Source organism: Euleptes europaea, unplaced genomic scaffold, assembly GCF_029931775.1.
Source record: "Euleptes europaea isolate rEulEur1 unplaced genomic scaffold, rEulEur1.hap1 H_2, whole genome shotgun sequence".
NCBI classification, from domain to species: domain Eukaryota; kingdom Metazoa; phylum Chordata; class Lepidosauria; order Squamata; family Sphaerodactylidae; genus Euleptes; species Euleptes europaea.
This window is the reverse complement of record NW_026612050.1, coordinates 127,100-151,146: the sequence shown is the minus strand read 5'-3', so window position 1 is coordinate 151,146 and position 24,047 is coordinate 127,100. Positions and strand designations below refer to the sequence as shown.

Genomic DNA, 24,047 nt, shown 5'->3' with positions numbered 1-24,047 from the left:
ACACATGGATGTGTTCACCACATCAATGTGGTGAACTCTTTCCATCTTTCCCCCCTCATTTGCTTTATTTAGCTCTTTGGAGGCCAGGGCCATTTATGAATAACTCAAAAGAAGCCCCGAAGTGGTCCCGCAGGGATTGCGCGCTTAATAACCAAGCATTAATGGCCTAAGTGTTCCACATCTCCACTGTAGCAATAGAGTACAAATCCCCCATTATGTATTAACAATTAAAAGAAACGGTGACCAAGCTTTCTTACCTCAGAATGGCTATTTTTCCAGTTGCAAGGCTAATGAAGCCATGCATCATGAGGGAATTCAATACTGATTAAATTCATTTTTATTTTACCTTTCTGCTGAGGAGTTCCAGATGGCAAATATGGTTATTCCGCCATCCCTTTTATCTACACAAACTCTGTGAGGTAGGCTGAGAGAGAATGACTGGCCCAAAGACACTCAGGAACTTTCTGATCACTATACCAGTCATGTCTTCGTGTCTTCTTAGTTCATAGGCTACCAGCTCTGCTGCTCCTGGCTGCCTTCGATCAACTCCCCCCTTCAGGATTGGGCTCTTAGTTTACAGAGTATTTTTCTACAGTGTTGTTTCCCAAAATGGAGAGAAACCAAAGTGATTATCCACTCTCCAATATCCTGAACACACCACAATTCTTTGGCAAAAGCACTACAAATATAGGAGCAAAGCCTGACTGAAGCACTTGCAACATTGGTTATCTTTGTATTGCCCCAAATACTGCTGCTATTTATAGTATAAGGGTTGTCAACTGACCAGATAAAAATTACTTTAATGGTTTTTGTGGGGTTTTTTGCTGTGAGGGTAATTGCCAGGAAAGAAGTGTGCATGGCTAGTTCTTTTTTATCGGGGACATTTTTTTCGCTGTACACCTTAGGAGTCCTGTGGGTCTGGAGGGGAAGCCAAGAGCCATCCAGAGGAGGAGTCTAGCCGTTTTAGGAGGGTCATTTAGCCCCTTCAAAAAATTGGGCTTTATCCATGGAGCCTCATAAACTGCTGGGCTCTACCTCCAGATGGCTCTTGCCTTCCCTTCCAGCCCCAAGTGGCTCTATTCCTGGACCCCTTCCTGGTACCAGAATGTTGGGTTTTTGATACAGGCAGAAATAACTTTGTAAAGAGCTGCTGCTGAAATTCCTGTTTCAAAAGGAAGCTTCTGAGTTCTGAATGTAAAATATTGCTGAAAATTAACTGAGCAAGAAAGATGCATATCCATGGAAAGGAAATATTAATCCATTCTCTTCTTAGACCTGATGCCTCACGTTATACATTATATAAATACAATATAAATATTATTTTAATTATTTAATATGAATTTTATTTCTTTCAGCATTATCTTTTGATAGCTGGAAAGCATCATGTCCCGCAGCCAAGGTAATTTAAGAAGGTGCACCTGTAAAATCATAGCTTCTAAGTGCATTGCTCAAATGCATGCAATTCCTTAGTAGGGCAATGGCTGATACTGGTTGCTTGTAATAATACTGAATGAGGTTAGCAAATGAACACACAAAAATGAGAACTTTGTAGATGGATAATAGAGGGATGCACTTTGCATACTTTTCCAGCATAACACCCTCTACAGTAATAAAAAGTATACATAGCTGGTCCAGATTTAGGCCAGTCAACTTCTCAGCTGATTTTTACTGTGAAGAGCATTTGGAATTATGCCCACATTCTGCATTCAGAGTTCTCATTCCTCCTTATAGCTGCTTCTGAACTCAGCAAGATTGGGATTTTGATGTTGGGAGGTCTGATTAATCTGATAGCTGGTGGCTCTCTTGCAGTGGAAGGAAAAAAACACAGATTGGGTGCCCTTTTGGAATAACTCCTGGTAGGTCAGGTGGCAGCTATGGCTGGGAGTGCCTTTTACACAGAAAGGTTGGCTTGGCAGCTGCAGTCTCCCCTAGAAAATGGTGATTGGCGTCATATGATACATGTTTTGTTGGGTCTTCCTAGGGCTATTATATGTTGGGAAAATGGCATGGTGTGTGTGTGGGGTAATCTTTAGGCTGGCCTACTGTCCATGGGGCTCTGCCTTAGAAGTGAAGCGGTCAAATGCTGAGATAAGTGGCTATGTTTCTAGATGTTGTATTTCACTAAAAAATACGTTATCTTGCTTAACCAGCCCCTTCAAGCAATGACACAACTTTGAATTGTGTTAGAATTCCTTTTTATTGTTAATGCTTCAATACTATTAATGAAAAAGTAAAAAACCCTCTAATGTATATGAAATATATGAAAATTAGATTACATGGGAAAATATAACAGATTTTAACAAATTAGTACATATTCTTTTATTAGTACACAATAAAAAAATTCAAAGATATATACCATCAATGAGTTATGTTGGGGGGTCTTAGACAGCATACAAGCATGCCTGAGAAAGAATCTCCAACCTGTTACAATCTTGGATCGCTATATATACTTTTCCAGAGGTCAATTATTTTGAGAACTAATGAAAATTTCTTTGAGAATCAATAAAAAATTGTTATGAGAATTTGACAATATTCTCAGACATCAAAAGACATAAAAGATCCCTCTAACAAACATCTTTCCCTCACGTCAGACAAATAGATGATGTAGGAAATAATGCCCAAACATAGATTTTCTCAAAACAAATTCCCAGTTTTCACACTTTCATCTTCAAGGCTTATTAACCACAAAAGACAAAAGAAGTCATTATTGGACTTGTTTATAATGCATCCATATTTGACTTGAAAGCAACCACAAAAATGTGTTTTTCTCTACATTTGCTATCAGCAACCTGTTTATCTCTATATTCCCAGACTTCAACTGATTATCCAATGCCCGGGAACATTAACTGACCTTGCTCTGTGGTTTTTCAAATGCCTTCCAGACAAACAACTCATTCTTTCCCATGCAGGTTCAAATTTGAAGCCTAAAATCATTACTTGGAGTTTAAATCAATGCTGCAGGTTGTCAATTATCTATACTTTTAACCATAAATGTATTGAAAACCACAACAGAAGAATGTTTGGAAACTTCAATTAGTACACAATGCATGAGTGAGGAAGCACAGAGAGATTGAAGAAGTGCTGAGTGAGGAAATGCTGAGAGATTTGAAGCAGCTCCCAAGTAGTTTTCAAGAACAAAATTAAGCTTTGGCCTTGGTTCAGTTTATCTTCTTCCTTTTGAGCTTCCTTTCTATACACTCAGGGAGCAACAGCACATTATGGAGTTCCTGGGACTGCCCTGGGTCCCATCAAAATCAGATATGTGTTGAGAGTTTTGTGTTCCATTGGTAGACATCGTTTTCCTAACAATGCAAACAGCAGCTTCCTGGGGCTGTTACAGGTTGGGAAAACAACACAGTGTTAAGCCTTCTCCACATGCCACAGTCCTGATCTGAATCAGGTCTCCACATCCCTGAGAATTAAGTTTCAGGAATCACTGAGACCTCCAAACATGGAACTCTCATAACACATGTGGTTTTGACTGTGCCTGGGTTAAACCTAGGAATGAGTAATGTATAGCTGGGCCACTGGTTGCTGATGACTAAAAGTAGAAATATTTATTCAAATGGGGGTTGTAGACTTGGTTTGACTACAGAGCTTGTTCTGGGGAACTTGAGGCATATGTCTTGCATGTTCCAGTCTTCTAGGGTCCTTGTTCTAACTACTGGAAATTGCTTCCTTGTTTCACAGATTATCAGAGAGCCAGATGACTGCAGCAGTTCTGATCATGTTTCATCATCTCTTGAAACAGAGGGACCTCTTGATTACTCCTGCAGCAATTCTGCATTTGACCACAAAGCATTATTTGGCTCCCCAAACCGTTACCGGTCACTAAGTCCTAGTGGGAGATGGGCATCTTCCCAACAGAGGTTATCACTGCTAGGTCATTGAGTGCAGGGCTTGGTTGGCACTTGGCTGGCACCAGCAGGTGACCCGTCATGAAGAGCTGCCCATCAAAATGGCTGCTGATTGCTGCTGTTACTGCTTCTTCTCCTCATTGTTTCCAGGATTGGCAAATGGCCCCATGGGAAATGGAGAACAATGAGCAGGCTGACCTGAAATGGAAGTGGTGGTCACTGCACAGCAGTGGGGAGAGAACCACCAGCCTGATTTCACTGGCAAGAGGCAGATGCTCTCTCGCTGTTGCCAGATGAACTTGTTGGCTGGGCAATGGGTGACTGCATCATACTGCCATGGGCTCAAGCAAGTGGATGACCTCCTGCTTCCTTACTTGAGCCCACAGCAGCATTCTCCTGTTATCTCACCCATGGGACCAGAGACTGCAGCTTCACTGAATCTAGCCGTGTTGAGGAAGTACCATCCTGTTGCCAGAACATCCAGGCTGATGGTTTCTTCCCCACTGCTGTACTGTAACTATACTTCTTCACTGTGGCCATGTCTCTCAGTATGGAGGAAAAACCTTCTCAGTTCTTAACAACCAGGCCAATGCATTCCTCCCCAAGCTCATGAGGGAGCATCCAGTAGAGAAAACATATGATGGGTTCTGGGGAGAGGTGATGAGGGCAAGGAACAGCAATAGTAGCTGCTGTGGCCATTAAAGCATATGTATGTATGAGTGCCATTAGTGCACACCTGTCTTTCATAAATCACTTTATGTGAGGCTTGACGGGACTCTGTGGAGGACTGCTAATTCTGAGAGTTCCTTCCTAGCAACGATTCCTCTGGTTCTTTCTGTCCCATACTGACTGGAGGATGCAGTGCAACGATGCTGATCGAGGGAGATTAAGAAAAATAACTACACAGATGAGCTGAGATCTAGGCAGGTCCCATAAACAACCCTGACCTTGTGGTATAAATAGCCCAACAGATCAGAGAGAATTCTGTACACTCGAATCCCTTTGTCATTGTCTTGCACGAGGCACTTTGAGATGCATAGTCAGCCCTTTGGCAAAAGTTGACCTTCTGAGCAGAATGGTGCCATTTGTTGTCCGTAATTGCAAAAAGAGTAATTTTTGCTGTTGTCTCCTGACCCTACACTGTATAGCATAGAGGTCAGAGGCTGAAAAAGCTTTTTGGCAGTCACGTTAACTAGCTTTCAAGGGGGCTGTTTCTGAAGAACTGCCAACTTATCCATGCCACAGTTAAGATTGTATACAGGATTCGAACCAACTTTGTATCACAAAAATGGTGTCATTCTGGCATTTTGGAGAGCAAAATATTGCTCATTTAGCCCCAGCCAAATGGCAAGCAAGGACAGGCAGGACAGCTTCTTTCTGTGCCATTGAGTTTCTACCAGGATGCATATACCCAAGAGTTCCTGCACATACTACAGATTTCCTCTCCCTTCTATGTCATCTATTTGTGGCTTCCTAGAGGCACCTGGTTGGCCACTGTGTGAACAGACTGCTGGACTTGATGGGCCTTGGTCTGATCCAGCAGGGCCTTTCTTATGTTCTATTGCTTCTTGTGGTGCACGAAGGGTTTTCCTTGACCAGAAACTTCAGGGAAAAGGAAGGAACATGTGACTCATGTGGGAAAGGGAGCTCTTGAGCTAATTAACCCTTTTCCCCATAGCAGTCGCATGTCCCTCCCCTCCCCTTGAATTCAGAAGGTCATGAGACCCTCAGGAGAAGCCCTTAGTGCACCACAAGAAACTACTAGATGGAAGAGGGAATGTGTAGCTCTTGGGTATGTGCATGATGCTGTTTGGATCCTGGCCTGTTCCTTCATTTGTATCTCCATGTGGCTTTTTGAGAGTATATACAGAATCCAAGAACACAACAAGACCTTCATTCAGCACAGTTTTCACCATGTTCCTCAGGTCCTTTTGATATTTGAGGCTTAACCAGTTTCTGCCTGTAAGGCAAAGACTTACCTCACCCTGATTAAATATCTGTGCTTGAGATTACTTGAGTTACATGATGGGGAGGTCTGTGAGGTAATTAAAAGCATATCATGACCCCTCTAACATTTTTCAGGTTGTACTCCAGCCCCAATGCCACCTGGGAGGAGATTAATGAGAGAGTGAGGAATCTCTTAACCTCAGAGGAGGCCAAGCAGAGACTTTCCCTTGTGAGTATGATGCACTTTCTGAACAACTGCTGCTGTTGATGCTTAAGTTTTAACAGCCTCCTTTCTTACACTTTCTTCCCACTGGTCACTGATGTATCTTGCCTCCCTTAGTAGGTAGACTGCAAGGTAAAGAGAAGGCTTTGAATACAACATAAGGTCTAGGGCTTCGTGGCTGCAGATGAAGAGATTGCAGGGGGCAGTGAGCTGTCTCTTGATAGTTTATTCCCCCCCACACACACATACACTCCCTGAAATATAATCACAGAGGCTGTGAATTTGGTCATAGTGAGTGGAGGCGGGTGCAGCAGGGGAGACAGGTGCTTTAATCCTTTCCTCTCAGGCTGTTTTCGCAGTAAAGGTTATTTCCACCTGCTTTTCTCCCTCATTGTATCCACATTGCTGGAGAGCAATTTTGATAAGAGAGAACAGTACCATTTCCTTGAATAAATATCTGATTAAAAATAAATTAATGTTTTCTCAGTACAGGCAACAGTGTGACAATATTTTGTCAAGAGACTGGTCCCTTTTAAGGAACGGTGGATCTGTTACTTTTTATAATATGAAAGCAGTTCTGCCTCCCATCTGAATGCATAGCTCGTATTTTGTCACTCTCAGACTCTCCCAAAGCGCCTTTTTCCTGCTCATAAATTTTTGTGAGAATTTCATGTCTGCCTCTGTAATGTCAGTGTTATGCTTTATTTGAATCAGAAACTGCTTTTACTCACTAATTTCAAACATTTGGGACACAGATCCATGTGCGTTAACCCAAACTGACAGTTCTTGCTGTTGTCCCTCTAAAATTATATTCACCTAATAGAAAGGTGCTCTGATCGATAAAGGACAGAGGAAGTGTCATACATCAATTGTTCTGGAACATGAAGTGATAAGCCATTTTAATTCTTTTAGAATACCTGATACATTTGTTTTTAGTCAAGCACATTTTGCAATGCTGATGATGATGAACTACTAAGCTAACCGGAAGAATATTTTTCAGGGAGCCACCGATTCTGAGATTGATGATGTCCTTGAAAGAAGGTCTATTTCTTTGAGGTCTTCCCCACTGTGTGACTCACTAGGACAAAGATACTGTTCATAGCTGTCATTGGCAAGGTATGCAGCTTTAAAATCCTTCTCTTTTCTGATTTAAGGGAAGGTATTAAAAAGGAAGATAACAAAAAAACAAAGATGCAGATCTAGATTGTTATGGTGCTTTCATCCCTGGAAAGCACAGGATTAACGAGAACGACATCAGATTGAATTTTCCCTACCCTCAGACTTCAGCGTGGAATCTTGAAGGTTCAAGTTGAGTTGAGTGGGTGATTATTGAATAGGTATATTGCTATTCCAAGCAATTAAGTCCCGCTGAGCTCAGCCCAAGCAAATAGGCTTAGGATCATGATATTAGTTCTGCAGTACAATAACAGGGGAAACTAGACCTGCCAAGTGTCTGCCTCGCCCTGGAGCCTTAAAGCAAGTACAAGCCATTGCCTGGATCCAGAGGTGTAGCTGTATAATTGCCCCATAAGGTCTGCAGTTTTACTGTGTGTTGCCTTGAATACGACAAAAGAAAAAAGGGAAATAACACAAAATAAATGGAATTAAGAACCAAAGAAGGTTAAGACAATATAAATATGGGCTCAATATCTATAGGTTAAAAGCTAAAAAACATGTCTTTGCCCAAACAGTAGCCTCACAAGTGTACATAAATAAAAAGAGCCATTGCCATTATTGACCCTGACCAGGTGTGTTTTGACTTGTGGGCCTTCCTCAGTGGTCAAATAATATCAATCATACAAAAAGGCCCCATACATGAAAGCAGTACATTAATAAACTCAAAAGTAAACCAAGATGAAATGTAATAATAATTTTATGTGACCAAAGGCAGAAATATAAGTCAAAGACCTCTTACTTAGTGTCTTACTGCCATGGTCAGGTACTCGTATCTTTGATGGCAATTCAATTGGGTACCTTTCTCTCCTGGTCAAAAGATGTAGTGATGTCTGGAGCCAATACTAATGTATTATTTGTGCTGCCTTAAATACCAGTGGGCTGAAAGATGCCCTCTCCACATGCATACATAAATAATTTTGTTCTTTGATTCTTTTTATTAAATTGTGTCTTCACATAAAGTAGTAAATATAACAACAAACCCCATGTAACCCTACCACTCATCCTTCCTGCACCCTCTTCCCCAACATATCCCATCAGCAAGAGAAGAAAGGAAAAAGAAAATTAGAAAGAGCTGTGCACATAGATAGCTAAAAGTACAGGTTTTTAAAAAGGCATAAGCATTTTTTTAGATCCCTTTGAAATCTAACATGGCCATGAAGATTCAGGATAGGTTGCTTCCACACAGAAGTTTTTGCTCTGGGCTGATACCCACACTGGAGTGGATTTTTGAAGTCATTCTCTATTTGGAGGATCTATTTGAAGTCATTCTCTAATCATCCATTCTCCAGGTTTTCCTCTTCTTTGCTCCAGTCTTTCCCAAACTTGGTTTGATATATTTTTTGGAGATATTGCAATCAAAATGTGTTTGCATGCTGTGTGGGAAAGGTAAGCATTTTTGCAGGTCCTGCCCATATCAGCTCCATTTTCCTTGTGTTGGCTCCACTGCATGGCCAACACCCCCCCCCCCAACACATTACTGGAGGACTTTGAAAAAACATACTAATTTCTGTATCACTGTAGCATAACACTATAGCAGTATAACTATTTCAATTTTTTAAGCTGAAAAATGTGCTCCAGTGGCACATGGAGGGATGGACAGGAGACCACAGGGAGCTGAGTTAAGGAAAGTGTGGGGAAAACCACTGTGTGGGTGCTGCACTTCACCCACAAATGCCTTTGCATTTCAGTGGCAATGGGAGTAACATGGATAAGCCTTGCAGTATGGAGCAACCTTACTCTGCCATAGATGGATTTACAACAAACCTGGGCTTATTACAATCCAGGTGTAGTAAGCCCAGGTTTGTTTTTATGTGCATGAACTAGGGGGAAATGTTCAGGGATACACTCTCCCTCCTTCCTCTCCTTGCCTACAGCTCAGTCATGAAAGACTTTTGCAGCAAATCATTTATTGGTATGGTTTGTGCTTTCCCTCCACAAACCAGGATTCCAGGATCTGTTATAATACTGGCTTGCAGGTAAGACAATGTCAGGTTCCACTGGGGTCGGATCTGAGTCCAGGGTTGTCTCATCCTCCAACTCCAGGATTGCTTTTAGTTGGGCAAGTGCCCCAGGATAGGGCCTCAGAATAGAGCAAGAGGAGGGGGTTTCTCTTCACCCAATTTCCCCACTCTGTTCTGCCATTTACCTATTCCCACATGCCTTGGAATGGGTCTGGCTCTTCCTCCCTGGCTGATCCTGTGCATACCCTTTAAATGCTTCCCCAAGAGAGGGCCAACCCTGGGCTCAGCCAGTCCTCCCATTACAATCCAGCCCTGGGGAGTGACAATCCCCTGGGCCTATAGATGCTTGCCTTGGAGTGGTGAGCATATTAACTTGTCCCTCTGGACTTCTTTAATTAGCTGGCTGCCCCACCCAACCACCTCTACAAAGGTAAGTGCTGCCTATTCTCCCTGCCCCTTTGTTAGAGCTTCCCTGGGTCTCAGAGCCAGGATCATCTCTGGTAGGAACTTGGGTGGGTTGGTTTCTGCTGCTGAGCTTGCCACTGAGTGCCAGCTGGGCTCCTTCAAGCTGACTGACTCTCGAGTAGACTCTGCAAGGCCATGCCCTACGGCAACCTGACAGGTGACTTCCCCAGCCTCGGGGCTTGCTGGCTCAGTGTGCTTTTGGTAGGGCTTGCAATCCCCTGGGGGCGGAGGCATTGGCCCCAGACAGACAGAAAACCATAATTTATCATTTGTATGCAGTGATAAAGTGTGATCTGTTACACAAGCAGAAGTCTTTAATTATCCAGCTGTATAAAAAAAGAGGAGAGACTGGGGAGGAAGTGCTTATGTCAAAGGGGCATTTTTCACAGTAGATTTTGCTTCTGTTTTGCCACGGACTAAGAAAAAACACGAAACATGGCCGCGATTTATCCCTGTCAATCTCGATGTAGTTTTGGTTTTCCATGGGAACAAAGCACGCTGTATTTCACAACGGTTTGGTCTGTCCCTTTTGCAGGAGGCCTCCCCTTCCAACAGGCTCATTATTTATGCCTGCCCCCAACTCCGCCCCAACTCTGCCCAGCAGATTACCTCATGTGGTTCACCAGCTCCAGCGCAAAAAACAAGCACCAGTCCCTCTGGTCTCCTCCATTTTTCTTCCACCCTCGCTCTGCTCTGCTTTTGGAACAGCCAGATTCCAAATTGGGGGGGGGGGGGCAAGGCAGCGCTTTCCTCAAAGCTTCCCTCTATTTTCTATAGGTGTGGAACCCATTGCCCTTTAATGATAGACAGGATTGGGGGGGGCAGGAATTGCATCCATGTGCCCAGAGAAGTGTTTAGCTGAAAGTGGGAATGGTGTGGGGGGGGAGAGGAAAGAAGGCCCCTGGCTTGCACGCCGGCCATGATCCGGCCACAGTGCATCGAGAGAGAGGAGGGAGACCCAGAGCAGGCTGGCCGCCCCTCTTCAGAAGAGTGATGGGAGGGAGTTTTGCCTTGGGTTTTCCACTCTCAGGATGCACATTTTTCCCATCCGATTTCTCAAAAATCCCCCCTCCCTGCTGGGGTAGAGGGGCCAACAGCCCCTTCCCTTGAACATCCCCCCCACGGGTCCAGCTGCCCTAGACCGAGCTGCCACCACCACCACCCCCAGCACATGAGGAGCACATGGTGTGGCCCCGCCGGTCTCCCCCTGCAGCCGTCCGTCCGACGTCCCCCTGGGCTTGGAGGTGTGGGCCCAGCTCCAAGGCCCATCCCGGGCGAGGGGCAGGGAAGGCGTGCCGCCTGCCCGCCCGCCAGCCTCCGGGATGGAGGGAGAGAAGTGCCAGGACTCTAGGCAGGCAGGCAGCAAAAGGGGCGGTATTCTTCTCCGAGCGCGAAACTCCCCCAGCCAATCACCGTTCTTGGGGGAGGAGAAAGGAGACTTCACGGGGCAAACATTTTTTCATGAGCATCCGAGCAACAAAACGCGCTTCTACTGGAAAGTATGGCTCAGAAGTGGTTTGGTTTGCCGCTGACATAACGTGGCTTTTATATCTCTATCAGGGAAAAGCCGGATCTGCAGTGAATAACCAAAATTTGACTCCGACGCAAATCAGCGTCGAAACAGCAGCAAATCTCCGTGAAAAATTCCCCAAAGGATTTCCTCAGGCTCTCTCATTCGCTATGGCTTGGTTAATTAATTATTCAGAATTAATTACTGTGGTTTGTTGTTACTTCTAAATTATGTCTCTAGCACTTCCATATCTAGTATGTGCCTTGTATCTAGGGTTGCCACCTCCAGGTGGGGCCTAGTGTTCTCCTGGAATTACATCTGATTTCCAGACAACAGATCAAATCCCCTAGAGAAGAGTGGACTCTATGGCATCACATCCTTGCTGTACTCTCTCTCCTTCCCAAACTCCACCCTCCCCAGGCTCTGCTCCCAGATCTCCAGGAATTTCCCAACCCAGAGTCGGCAACCCTACTAATGCAGCAAGAATGTAGATGATTTTCTTCCTGTTGCTAAGCTTTGAAATGGTTATTTCAAAAATATTTTCTCAACTTAGAACCTTATTTTTTGTATCAAATATGTGTAGAAATGCATTATTGCAATTTATTTTTAATTCATAATGAGACAAGGAGATTAACCCAATTTATCCAAATGGTTAAGTAACAAGAAGAAAGGCAGTTTATTGAATGTAAAAAAATCCCATTGTATTTCAAACATATATTCTCTTCACAGGGGATATAAAGAGGAATTTTCTACTTGGATTTCTCAGTTAGATAGCATGTATCACTCAGTAGATCTCATAAGAACATAAGAAGAGCTCTGCTGGTTCAGACCAGCGGTCCATCTAGTCCAGCATCCTGTCTCACACAGTGGCCAACAACCCCACTCAATATTAGAACTAATAAATTGTTTAAGTGCATGATTTTGCTATAAAATTTTGTCCATTGTTTTGCTAACAGATAATACAATGCCTTTGCAGAGATAATGCAGTACCCTTAGGATACAGAAGATCTACTGGTGCCAAATCTCCATTCCAACAAAAGACTCATGGATGAATTTATTTTCTGTGTGGTATATCCAAACTGGTTGGAAAACAAGTTTATTTTTTATATTTTTTGGTTGTTCTGAGAAAAGAGTGTTTGATTAAATGGCTGATTTATATATTTTCCATAGACTGGTAACATATCAGCTTATTATGTTTGAAGCAATCACAATCTTGATGGCATAATGTGTCCTTGGGCTTTGGCTGCTGAAAGTATTTTCTGTGAAAAACGTCTTGGAATTTTCATGCTGATAAACTTTTTCCTTCAATGGCTTATGGCTGTGCTTAGCTGAAGTGGTTTTGAAATGAATTGAGTTACTACCAATCAGGGGGTGTCATTTTGAATTTTATCAAAATGTCAGTCATGTATGAGGAAGATTCACAGCCTCAAAATTTAAAGGTTCGCTGGTGGGATATGTTCAAGATTAAACGACAAAGTACAGAATTTTCAGAGTTTTTGTTATGGTTGCTTTTTGTATCTCATAACAATAAGGAGTCGCTGTATAGTTTGTAGCATAGAAACCCTCAATAGGTTAACTTTGGGTGCCCAATATGTTGCTTGAGGGTGCCGTGGCATATTCTGAGCAGGCATGTTACAGCCATGTACCCTTTGACTTGGCTCTAGACACAGGTTTTCTTATGTCTCTGGGCTTGGCAACCTCTGTGGCTGCACAGAGAGCAAACCTTTCCCCCCTTCTTTGGAAACAGAAGCCAATCTGCCCTGTTGCCCAAAGCAAGGAACCAGTCCTGGCTTTCATCTGTGTTGGCAATGCAGGACATGTTTCAGAAAAGCTCCGGAGGTATCACCTTTGTGTCTGCATAGAGCTCTTATTTGGAAGCAGCTTTACCTTGGAATTTCCAAACCTTTTTTGGAATCTCCCAACATTCTGCGTTAGGTTTGCCACCACTGGTATAGCCAATGGCACGCGTGCCAGAGGGGGCACTCAGAGCCCACTCTGTGGGCATGTGCGCCATCGCCCCAGCACAGAGTTTGCCTGAGTTCGTTACTAGAAAGCCAGAGGGACACGGGGCCAGGCTGCTCCCCGCCTCCTCTCCATGCGCTCCTGAGGGCATTTCTCACATCACCCGCCCCTCTGCCCAGCAGCCCAATAGGAGCGCTTCCTCCCTCCCCTGTCACATGCGGCAAGGTGGCTGACATGCCAGGCGGCTCACATGCGGCGTGAGGGTGCAGCGTGGATGGCAGCCTGTTGAGTCTGTGGCAAAGGTGATTCCCTTGGTGGGGTTGGAGAGGAGCTAGGTTGGAGGGGAGCATAGCTCACAGCATGGCATAGCTGGAGGGGAGCAGAGCGCTTGGGCCACAGTGCGGGCTTTGCGGCACCTCCCACCTTTCAGTGAAATCCCCTACTAAAAGCTCTGTTATTGTGTTTTTCTTTTCAGACAAAAGATGTTAATGTATGAGTGGTTTTTTCTAAACTAAAACCTCAGTATTCAGGTTAAATTGCCGTGTTGGCACTTGGTGATAAATAAGTGGGTTTTGGGTTGCAGTTTGGGCACTCGGTCTCTAAAAGGTTCGCCATCACTGGGCTATACCTTCAGGATAGCCAGGTTGTGATTTACCCCAGAGTTACCAACTTCCAGTTGGGGCCTATGTTATGCCAAATAGAGGGGTCTCCTTTTATTGGGGGAAATTAGCTGGAGACTGGTAGAGCTTTGTGAGAGGTTGGCATGGGGATCTTTCGACCACATTTTACGCAGATGAGAGCATCAGTGGAAAAGTTTCCCAATAAATAAGGTTTTATATATTTTAAGGGTTTTATTTAAAATAGTACAATTTATTTACACATTAACAGGAAAAAACACAAATCCCAATATATACAGAACCAGGAAAGCAAAGGTATGAGGGGGTGGACATAAGGATTAGAGGTTCCCAGGGGGAAGTTTATTTATCAGTCCGGGGAGCGAGGTCCAATAGAGGCAGCTGTGTGGAGCAAGTAATGACCAACGCTTCTTGCAAGGAAAGTGAAGGAAAACTACACGCAAGTACAGTGCTCACGTTTTGGATCCAAGGGAAAATGCTAGGAATCTGCTGTGGCGAACGGGGTAATATTTATACTCTAGAATGGAGTTGGAGGTATGGGTTCACTGCGCCTGGCAATATCTGGTAATAGCCTGTCATTGCCAGTGGACAAAAGGTTGCTCTTGATGAGTTTAGGAGTAGGACGGAGAAAAGAACAGGAGATGAGATAGATCAGAAACAATGCCTAGGTACTTTACATTAAGTACGCCTGAGCATTGGATATTGAGTTTTAGATAATGGCGAGGTCTGGGAAACTACCTGCGAAGGTGAGTCAGAGGACTTGGCCAGCAACTTAGAATTATAAAATCATAGAGTTGGAAGGGACCACCAGGGTCATCTAGTCCAACCCCCTGCACAATGCAGGAGATTCACAACTATATCCCCTCCACACCCCCAGTGACCCCTACTCCACGCCCACAAGATGGCAAAAAAAACAAAAAAAACCCAACCCTCCAGGATCCCTTGCCAATCTGGCCTGGATAAAAAATTACTTCCTGACCACAAAGTGGCAATCGGCACTACCCTCAGCATGCAAGAAGGGGCCACGAGAGTCAAAGACTGATGCAAACCTTCCTGCCCTCCCTCTCATGATTTGCCTAAGGTCATAGAATCAGCATTGCTGACAGATGACCATCTAGCCTCTGCTTAAAAACCTCCAGGGAAGCCCATCACATCCTGATGAAGCAGGTTCCACTAAGGAACTTCTCTGACTGTTAGAAAGTTCTTCCTAATGTTTAGCCAGAAACGCTTTTGATTTAAGTTCAACCTGTTGGTTCTGGTTCGACCTTCTGGGGCACAGAAAACAACTCAGCACCACCCTCTATATGACAGCCCTTTAAGTACTTGAAAATGGTTATAATATCACCTCTCAGTCGTCTCCTCTCCAGGCTAAACATACCCAGCTCCTTTAACATTTCCTCATAGGATTTGGTCTCCAGACCAAAACTGAACACAGTCCTCTAGGTGAGGTCTAACCAGAGCCGAGTAAAATGATACCATCACTTCACGTGATCTGGACACCACAAGATGGCATTTGCCTTTTTAGCTATTGCATCACACTGCTGACTCATGTTCAGTGTTTGGTCTACTAAGACCCCAAGATCCTTTTCACACACACTACTGCTAAGATAAGTCTCTCCCATCCTATAAGTATGCATTTGTTTTTTCTTACCTAAATGCAGAACTTTACATTTATCTCTGTTGAAATTCATTTTATTAGTTTTAGCCCAATTCTCCAGCCTGTCAAGATTATCCTGTATCGTGGCTCTGTCTTCTGCTGTATTTGCTACCCCTTCCAATTTAGTATCGTCTGCAAATTTAATAAACATCCCCTTTATTTCTTCATCCAAATCATTTATAAAGATGTTGAACAACACAGGGCCAAGGACAGATCCCTGAGGCACTCCACTAGTTACTCCTCTCCAAGTGGATGAAGAACCATTAACAAGCACTCTTTGGGTGCAATCTGTCAATCAGTTAAAGATCCACCTAACAGTAATAGGATCTAAACCACATTTTCCCAATTTGTCAACAAGACTATTAAGTGGAACCTTATCAGAAGCCTTACTGAAATCAAGATAAACTATGTCTACTGTATTCCCTTGATCCAGCAAGGTAGTAACTGTCTCAAAAAAGGAGATAAGATTAGTCTGACATGACTTGTTCTTGAGAAACTTGTGCAGGCTCTTAGCAATCAGATCCATCCTTTCTAAATACTCAAGGACTGACTCCTTGATGATTTGTTCTAAGACTTTTCCTGGTATAGACATCAAGCTGATGGGTTGGTAGTTAACCGGATCCTCCTTTTTCTCCTTGAATTTGGGGACAACATTTGCCCACCTCCAGTATTCTGGCACCTCACCTATTCTCCAGAAATTGCACCTGCAAGTTATTTTAGTACCCCATCAGTCTGAGTAGCTCAGACTGACGGAAGGAAATATCTGGATGGTGGATAACCATGCCAAAAACCAGTACCACAAAATGACTGACTGCCCTGCACACTTTCTTCCTGGTGAAGTCAACCCTATCTGGGATATCAGTGTTGTGCCACACCTGCCGCTCCAGAAGCTGGGACCAGAACAGGCGTCTGTGCAGTAACCAAGAATGTAGATCCTCACGGTCTCATTGCTGCCAATGACAAGTCAATCCCCGTGCGTCCTAGCAGATCTTTTTGCCCGAGCTGGATCACAATGGTGTCAGGGGGGCCGAGATGTGTGACGTTCTCCATTAAGGTTGTAAAAAAGGAATCCCAAAGCATTCCACGGCGACCAATCCACCTCAACCGTAGCTGCCTCTCCAGGCTCAGAGAGGTACCCTAGCCAGGTGATCTGGCATAGCAGCCAGCCAATGAACAATACTGTGTCTCAGAATCCACACCGACCTTATTGCTCCTGCAAAGAAAAAACAAAAACAAACATGATGGGACATGCCCCTGGCCATGTTACTTACGAACATAAGTTTTAAATGCTGAAGACCTACTGCGACCAATGGAATGGATTTCATTGCGAGATAGACCGCACCCAGCCACTGAGGTGGCAGCCCCAATCCTGAATGAGTGGGGCCAGCGCCAGAAGGGGGTGTGCGTATATAAGCCCATACCGTAGATATAGGGCATAACTGGCCTTATTGATGGTCCTTGAATATGAACTTAAAGTGGAGGGGGCTGTGGAATTAAAACCTCTGCAGAATTTATTGGTTTAATACAATTTCACTTAATGGCTTATCCGGGGCCTCAAAAAATAGATGAAGCCAATAATTAAAAGCACATACCCAGGCACAAGCTTCAATTGAGCTAAGACCAAACTCATAATGAAGGGCTGGTGATGAAATGCACCTGTGGAGCCCTCCAATTGCTCGAAGGAATGAGGACTGCACTCTATATATGGAATTGTCTACAGCAGAAATCCATATGGGGCACTGTACAAAAGTTGTGACATCACTATTCAGTTAAAGACTCTAATAGCTGCTGGGATATAATGTGCCCCATTAGAGAGAGAAAATCGCAAAATTGCCTTCAGAGTAGCCATAGACTTCTGAGTGGCCAATTGTTTATGACATCTCCAGGACAAGGTGAAATGAAATAGGACCCCCAAATACCTAAATGAGGAAACCTGGGAAATTTTTCACCCATTAATTATCCATGTTTCCCTTTTGGTGGAGGAGTGAGGAGCAAACTTAATAATTAAATTTTAGTAAAATTTATAGATAATTCCTCATACAAACAATAAGTATGGAAACTTTTCAGAGCCCAAAGAAGACCAACCTGGGTTTGGGAGAGTAAAACTGAGTCATCTGCATAAAGTAAAAGAGGGACTTAAACATCCAGTAACTTAGGCGCATGGGGAAAAGGGTCAATAAAAAAAGTCTGGCAAATCGGACAGATACAAATTAAAAAGGGGTGGCGCTAAAAGGCACTCCATCTAACCCCCCGGACAACGGGAAAAGGAGCAGTTAAATTACCCTCCGTATTACACCACACTTGGGCTGTAGAATCAGTATAAAGGTTTTTAATTAACCAGAACAATCTACCATCAATTGTGGTGGACATCAGTTTAGTAGAAGAAAAAAGAGGGGAATAGAACCCAACCTAGAAAACGGAAGTTGGGTACCCAAGGTTATTGGGGGGGGGGAATTGGCATAAAGTGTTATAGCACGTGTTTATGATAGGTTTATAAAAGGAGAAAAAAGATATACTGTATTTCTTAATGATGAGAAACTAAAGAGAGTATTTTAAACAACTAATTTATGAGACATGTTTATAGTGTATTGGAAAAGCTTGGCCACAGAAAATCAAATGCTTTCCCCCTTTCCCTTCCCATCCCCCTTTTTATTTTTGTACCCCAAAAATCCTTCAATAAAATACTTTTAAAAAAAGATTGAGGGATACAACTTGTTTAAAAGGGATAGACAGATAACGAAGGGGAGAGGAGTAGCATTATATGTCAAAGATGTTTATACTTGTGAGGAAATACATGAATCTGAGCATGGAAGTTCAGTAGAGAGTCTATAAAAGGAGTAAGAGATAATTGTGATATTATGGTGGGGGTCTGCTATCGACCACCAAACCAAACAGAGGACTTGGATAAGACACTTCAAGACCAGGTTACAAAGCCTAGGTCTAAATAAATAAGTTTTATTTGCGGCTAGTATGCCAGATAAAACAGGTAAAACAGAAACTGACCATACATAGTAGATGTTTACAGCCAAGGCCAACAAAATTAGGTATCACCCAATTTTACATTTCCACAGATTAAGGAAATGTTCATTAAGGCAACGAAGCTTCATTGCTACTGCACAATATTTTGCAACCTGGGTGGTGATTGGTGAGCTGTCTCCCAGCAGAAACCTTTCGGTCCATTCACCCTCATCACCAGAGCCCATTTTTCTAATCAAAGGGTCAATAATATTGAAGCGGGCTGACTTGTAGAGGGGACATCTAAAAAATGCATGCTCAATGGTTTCCAGCTCACCTGTGTTACACGGGCAAAGTCTCTCCACCCTGGGGATCTTAAATCTCCCTTCTAATATGGCAGATGGTAGGGCTGCACATCTGGCCAGTGTATAGGCCCTCCTATGTGTATTCCTTTCCAGGGAGTATAAATATGCATCTGGTGCTAGAATATACCTGAAATGCTGAGGTGCTATAAATACAGGGGGTCTCAAGAGATCTGTTTGACGCTCAGTATCATTGACTCTTTCATTTATAGTTAGTCTAGCTTGGTCCATACCCATTTGCAAAAGTGCTGACGGAGCAAGTCCCAAACTATTTAGTTTATCCCCTATAGCAATGATCCATCATGACCTAAAGGAGTCACTCAGTACCAGTGGCAAAAGACCCCTAGGATTAAGATTCATCCTAAACCATATGTAGAGAGAGGATAAGCAGACCTTCGCCTCTACCCTCATCATACCAGTTTCCAATCGGATCAGGGAATTTGACACGCATCTCGGGAGTTGAAGGGCAGCTCTAAAAATTTGGATTGCACCAGTTCAAGAGGTGTAAAACAAGAAGATGTAGAGCCAAGGTGCGTTCCATAGAGCATCTGAGCTAATGTTTTTGCCTGGAAGTGTTTAAGGGCAGCCAGGACATAGTGAGCCCCTTTTGCCCGCAATAACTTAATTATATTGCTAGCTGTTCTTGTGCCTAGATTGGCAACATAGGTATTGTGGGCCAACTTAGATCCAGAAGCCTGAATAATCACACCTAGGTATTTAAAACAAGACACCTGTTCCAACCTTTGTCCATTGACACTCCAAATCCTATTTCTAGGACATTTACCAAAGGCATCATTTTGTTTTCTCATAGTTGATTGTTAATCATTCGTTTTCACAGAACACCGCCACTCTTGCAAGCACTCTCCTTAATCCCACTGGTGTCCTGGATAAGATCACAGCATTTTCTGCATAAAGCAAAACAAAGATGTGCCTATTTGCCAGTTTAGGTGGATGACGTTCTGGTGCATTAAGAGAACTAACCAAGTTGTTTATATAGAAGCATAGGAGCAAGAAGACAGCCCTGTCTAACTCCTCTATAGGGGTTTATAGGATCAGTGAGATACCCATTTCTGGGACACCTAACTCTTAGCACCATCTGCTCATGAAGGGCACGCATCAGCAACAAAAGCCTTCTATCTACTTTTGAGGATTCTAGCTTGGACCAGAGTAGGGGGTCTAGATATTGAATCAAAAGCTACCTTGAAATTAATGAATGCAGCATATAGTGATGACCGACCCTATGCAAGGTATTTCTGTGAGATGCTGCAATGTAAGGCAATGATCTATTGTCGACCTCCCTTCCCTAAAGCCTGCCTGTTCTATAGCTAGAATGTCCTCTTGATCAAGCCAACAGTAGGGCTGTCAATTCGGTTCGGCCCGAACTGAAAATCAGCCGAATTTCCCCTGATTCGGTGGTTTTTAGTTCGGGAGGAACCGAACTCAAAACTGACGGGCAACCGGGGGGGCCGAATTCAGCGAGTTCGGGAGTTCGCGAATAAATTCGACAAATTCGGCCATCAGTAAGCAGCATAACCGTCAGTAAGCAGCATTCTCCTCCCCCGGCCAATCGGTGGGCAAGCTGGGTCTTCTTCTGGCCAATCAGTCAGGATTGAGTACTGGAGGAATCAGCTGATGTGCGGCCCGGCCAGGGAGAGAGAGAGAGAGAGCGAAATCCTCGTGTGTGTGTGTGGGGGGTGCTTGTGCACATTCGCTCCTTTCTGTGGCTGTAGGGGGCGTATTTTTTGGGGTACAGACACAAAACTTTCACTGGAGCTTCAGATGAAGCTTCTTAAGGTACCCCCCAAGTTTTGTAAACATTGGGTCAGGGGGTCCCGAGATATGGGCTCCCCCTTTTTCTTTCCATGGCTGCAGGGGGCGCATTTTTGGGGGTACAGATCCCAAACTTTGAGTGGAGTTTCAGACCAGTGTTCTTAAGATACCCCCCAAGTTTTGTAAACATTGGGTCAGGGGGTCTCGAGATATGGGCTCTCCCCCTTTTCCCTCCCTCCTTTTTCCATTTATGTGGCTGCAGGGGGCGCTTTTTTGTAGATATAGCCCCCAAACCTTTAGCATAGCTTCAGTGAATTATTCTTAAGATACTACCCAAGTTTTGTAAAGATGGGTTCAGTGGGGGCAGAAATATCGCCTCCCCCTTTTTCTCTTTCCATGGCTGCAGGGGGTGCATTTTTGGGGGTGCAGATCCCAAACTTTGAGCGGAGTTTCAGACCAGTGTTCTTAAGATACCCCCCAAGTTTTGTGAACATTGGGTCAGGGGGTCCCGAGATATGGGCTTTCCCCTTTCCCCTATTGGGATGAATGGATCAGCCGATCCTGTGCATCTTCTCCAGAGCAAAACGTTCCGTGCCTAATTGGAATCATCTTGGATTACAAGTCCTCTCTTCAGCCCCTCTTGATGGAACACAAGACAGCCACAGTAAGACCCCTTTGGGGGCTTTAATCTATAATTTTTCTCCTGTGTATGTGTGTGTGTTGGGGGGAAAGCAGAGTCTGTGTGTGTGTGGGGAGGGAGCAGTTTCTGTGGGTGGGGGGGAAGCCAAAGGGGGCTTTCGTCGGTTCTGCCTGGGGTGTATGTTCCCCCTCGAGTCTCTCGCTCCCTGGTTTGAGGGGGGAGGTTTCAGTTGTGTGTTGCAAAGGTGTTGTTTAACAAGGTTGTGTTTGCAGTTGTTTTGCTAATTTCTCAGCTGTTGTCGGGGCTGGGAGCTTTGTGCGTGGGCGGCAAGCTCTGCTGAGAGATGCACATTAAGGGTGGGGGGGGACCCCTTTCAGGGCCCATATCTCAGCCTCCCCTGACCCAATCTTTACAAAACTTGGGGAGTCTTTCAATAAACGTCCTTTGAAGCTCTGCCAAAAGTTTGGGACCTCTAACCCCAAAAATGCCCCCCCGAGCCGCGGAAAGGCGCGATTGTGTTTTTAATGGCTTTATTCGGCCGAATTTTTTTCCGAACTTTGAATTCCCGCCGAATTGAACGGATCCGAAGTGGGGGAGTTCGGGCTTCGGCATGTACCGAACCCACAAGGGCCAAATTCGGCCGAATCCGAACTGTACCGAATTTTTTTTTTTTGACAGCCCTAGCCAACAGGTGAATTTATCAAGCAAATGCCTTGCATATATTTTGCTAATAACATTAAGGAGACTAATTGGCCTGTAATTGGAGGGGTCTTGAAAGCCTTGGTCTATGTAACTTGTCACTCTTCAAACTGAGCTCAATCCACCATGTAGGATATAATCTCCTGTTTTTGTAGTCCCAGAAAGGCAGCCAAAGCAGATTTATTAAGCTCTTGGTAGGACACCACATAAGGTAGGTGGGCTCAGATTAGCAAGATGGGTAAAAAATTGTGCAGTTGTGCCTTGGTCTCTGCTAAAGAGTTTGTAGTGTAGTGCTTTCACAAAATCAAATCTTCACCATTCTTTCTGGGAGTCATGACAGATCTTCTATTTTCTGAAGGTTATATAGTCAATACACATTCAAAACTAACCTTACATGGAGTCCACAGGTCATAACTAGATGTTGCCTGCTGGGATGTAAGATATACCATCATTGCTATTTAGGATTCTACCTCCTAACTCTTTTCTGGAAACTGTTTTCTGTATGTGGGCTCAGCTCAGGAGCAACAGTAAAAACAGTGCCTCTGAACACATGTGTATGTGTGTTAAGTGCTGTCACGTTGCTTCCAAGTTATGGTGACTCTATGAATTGATGACCTCCAAAATGTACTATCGCTAACAGCCTTGCTCAGGTCTTGCAAACTGAGGTCTGTGGGTTTCTTGATTGAGTTAATCCTTCTCATGTAGGGTCTTCCTCTTTTCCTGCTGAACATGTTCATTTCTCTTAACCACCAACCTGGGATGGGGGGGGGGGGAAGAGATAAGGACTTATAGTTTTGGAAGGTGCAAAGGAACGCTGATATTTTTTAATTAAAAGATTAAATTAACCTTCATGTGTCACTGTTTAAGCTGCTTTTGCTAGGAAGAAAAAAAAGAAACAATGACCTTGAAAGCTGTTAATGTATTCTTTTCAGCAAATTGCTAAGTCAAAATTATGTCTCAACAGTTGGAAGAGGATCAAAGTAATTTTCTCTCAAAATTGCTGCTTTAAATGATTGTCTACCCATAGCACTTTGTAGGAAGTGATTTATAGAGATAGGAACCTTAATGCAATGGCAGGGCTCTTTATTTCCGCTCTGATACTCCACACTGCACAGACATTGGACTGTACTCTCCAATTCATTTCAATCAGTACTTAGTTAACCTTGGAAAGGAGTAAAATTCCACATGGGAAAGCAGAGTTCTTCATCCGCTTCAGGATTTCAAGAATATTATTGGGGAAGAATTAGAAATATTTTCCTGCTTGCCTCTTTATCAGTACAAGAATTTTGTCCTGAAAATGGATGACCAACAAAGTTGAAAGGCTACTGAGAAAGCTAGACACTATTTGAGGGTTGATGAAGATTAGTACTAGTGTAAAGTAATGAGTCATTTAGAGTGGCAAAGCTTGAATCTGATTAAGCAGTTGAAATTCAGTTAAAATGTTTCTTATTCCATTGGCAAGGACCAGTTTGAATTAGGGAGAACAAATTTGGATCAATAAGGCTGTCAATGAAGGGTATACTTTTCTTTTTTTTTTTGTTTGGGCCTATTGCTGCAATAGAGAATGACAAGGAAAATTCTAAAGCTGGTTGTTCCTACTAGAAATGAATGGCAGCCTTTTTCACATATTGCCGTGTACATTATTTCATATTGCAGTCTCTCAAAAAGATAGCAACCTTGAGCCATTTGGACAAAGATCTGGCTAGAATGGACTATAACAAACTGGCATGGTCTTATCTTGTGTTCAGAAGACTAATGTCATTTTAAAGAAAACACTAAACAGGCGCAGTCGCATGAACATTAAGCTTAGTCTGCTCAGCTGTTTCACTTTATGTCCAGTTTCCGCTCTGCTCCAATCAGCCATTTTGCCAGCCTGGGAAAAAGGCATTCAAGGGTGTAATCATAAGTAGTGCAATTCTGGACTGAGAAGGGTGTAACGGTTTAGGATTGCGCTGGTAGTTGCTGTGGCAAATTATCAAAATGTGCTCCATAACTTTGAAGGTGCTGGGAGGGCTTTGGATTTAGGGACGGCTTATTGTCATGACCCTGTACAACAGACCCATATGACTCCTGTACTGTGAGTAGGGTTGCTAGCTCCAGACTGGGAAATACCAGGAGATTTGGAGGGTGGAGCCTGAGGAGAGTGGGGTTTGGGGAGGGGAGGAACTTCAATGGGGTATAATGCCATAGAGTTCACCTTTCAAAGCAGCCATTTTCTCCAGGTTAAC

The 24,047-nt window shown here is 43.7% G+C and overlaps 1 protein-coding gene across 1 annotated transcript in view; it reads left to right on the top strand.

The window, feature by feature from the left end:
• LOC130492924 (spermatogenesis associated 6-like protein) overlaps nucleotides 1–12,170 on the top strand; it is a 35,661-nt gene extending 23,491 nt beyond the window's left edge. Inside the window, exons 9-13 of the mRNA XM_056866696.1 lie at nucleotides 1,356–1,399; nucleotides 3,691–3,869; nucleotides 5,940–6,033; nucleotides 7,028–7,143; nucleotides 12,096–12,170. Of these exons, the coding sequence (XP_056722674.1) occupies nucleotides 1,356–1,399; nucleotides 3,691–3,869; nucleotides 5,940–6,033; nucleotides 7,028–7,129 (419 nt within the window). The 3' untranslated portion in view covers nucleotides 7,130–7,143; nucleotides 12,096–12,170. The remainder of the gene's footprint in view (nucleotides 1–1,355; nucleotides 1,400–3,690; nucleotides 3,870–5,939; nucleotides 6,034–7,027; nucleotides 7,144–12,095) is intronic.
• Nucleotides 12,171–24,047: the final 11,877 nt, after the last annotated feature.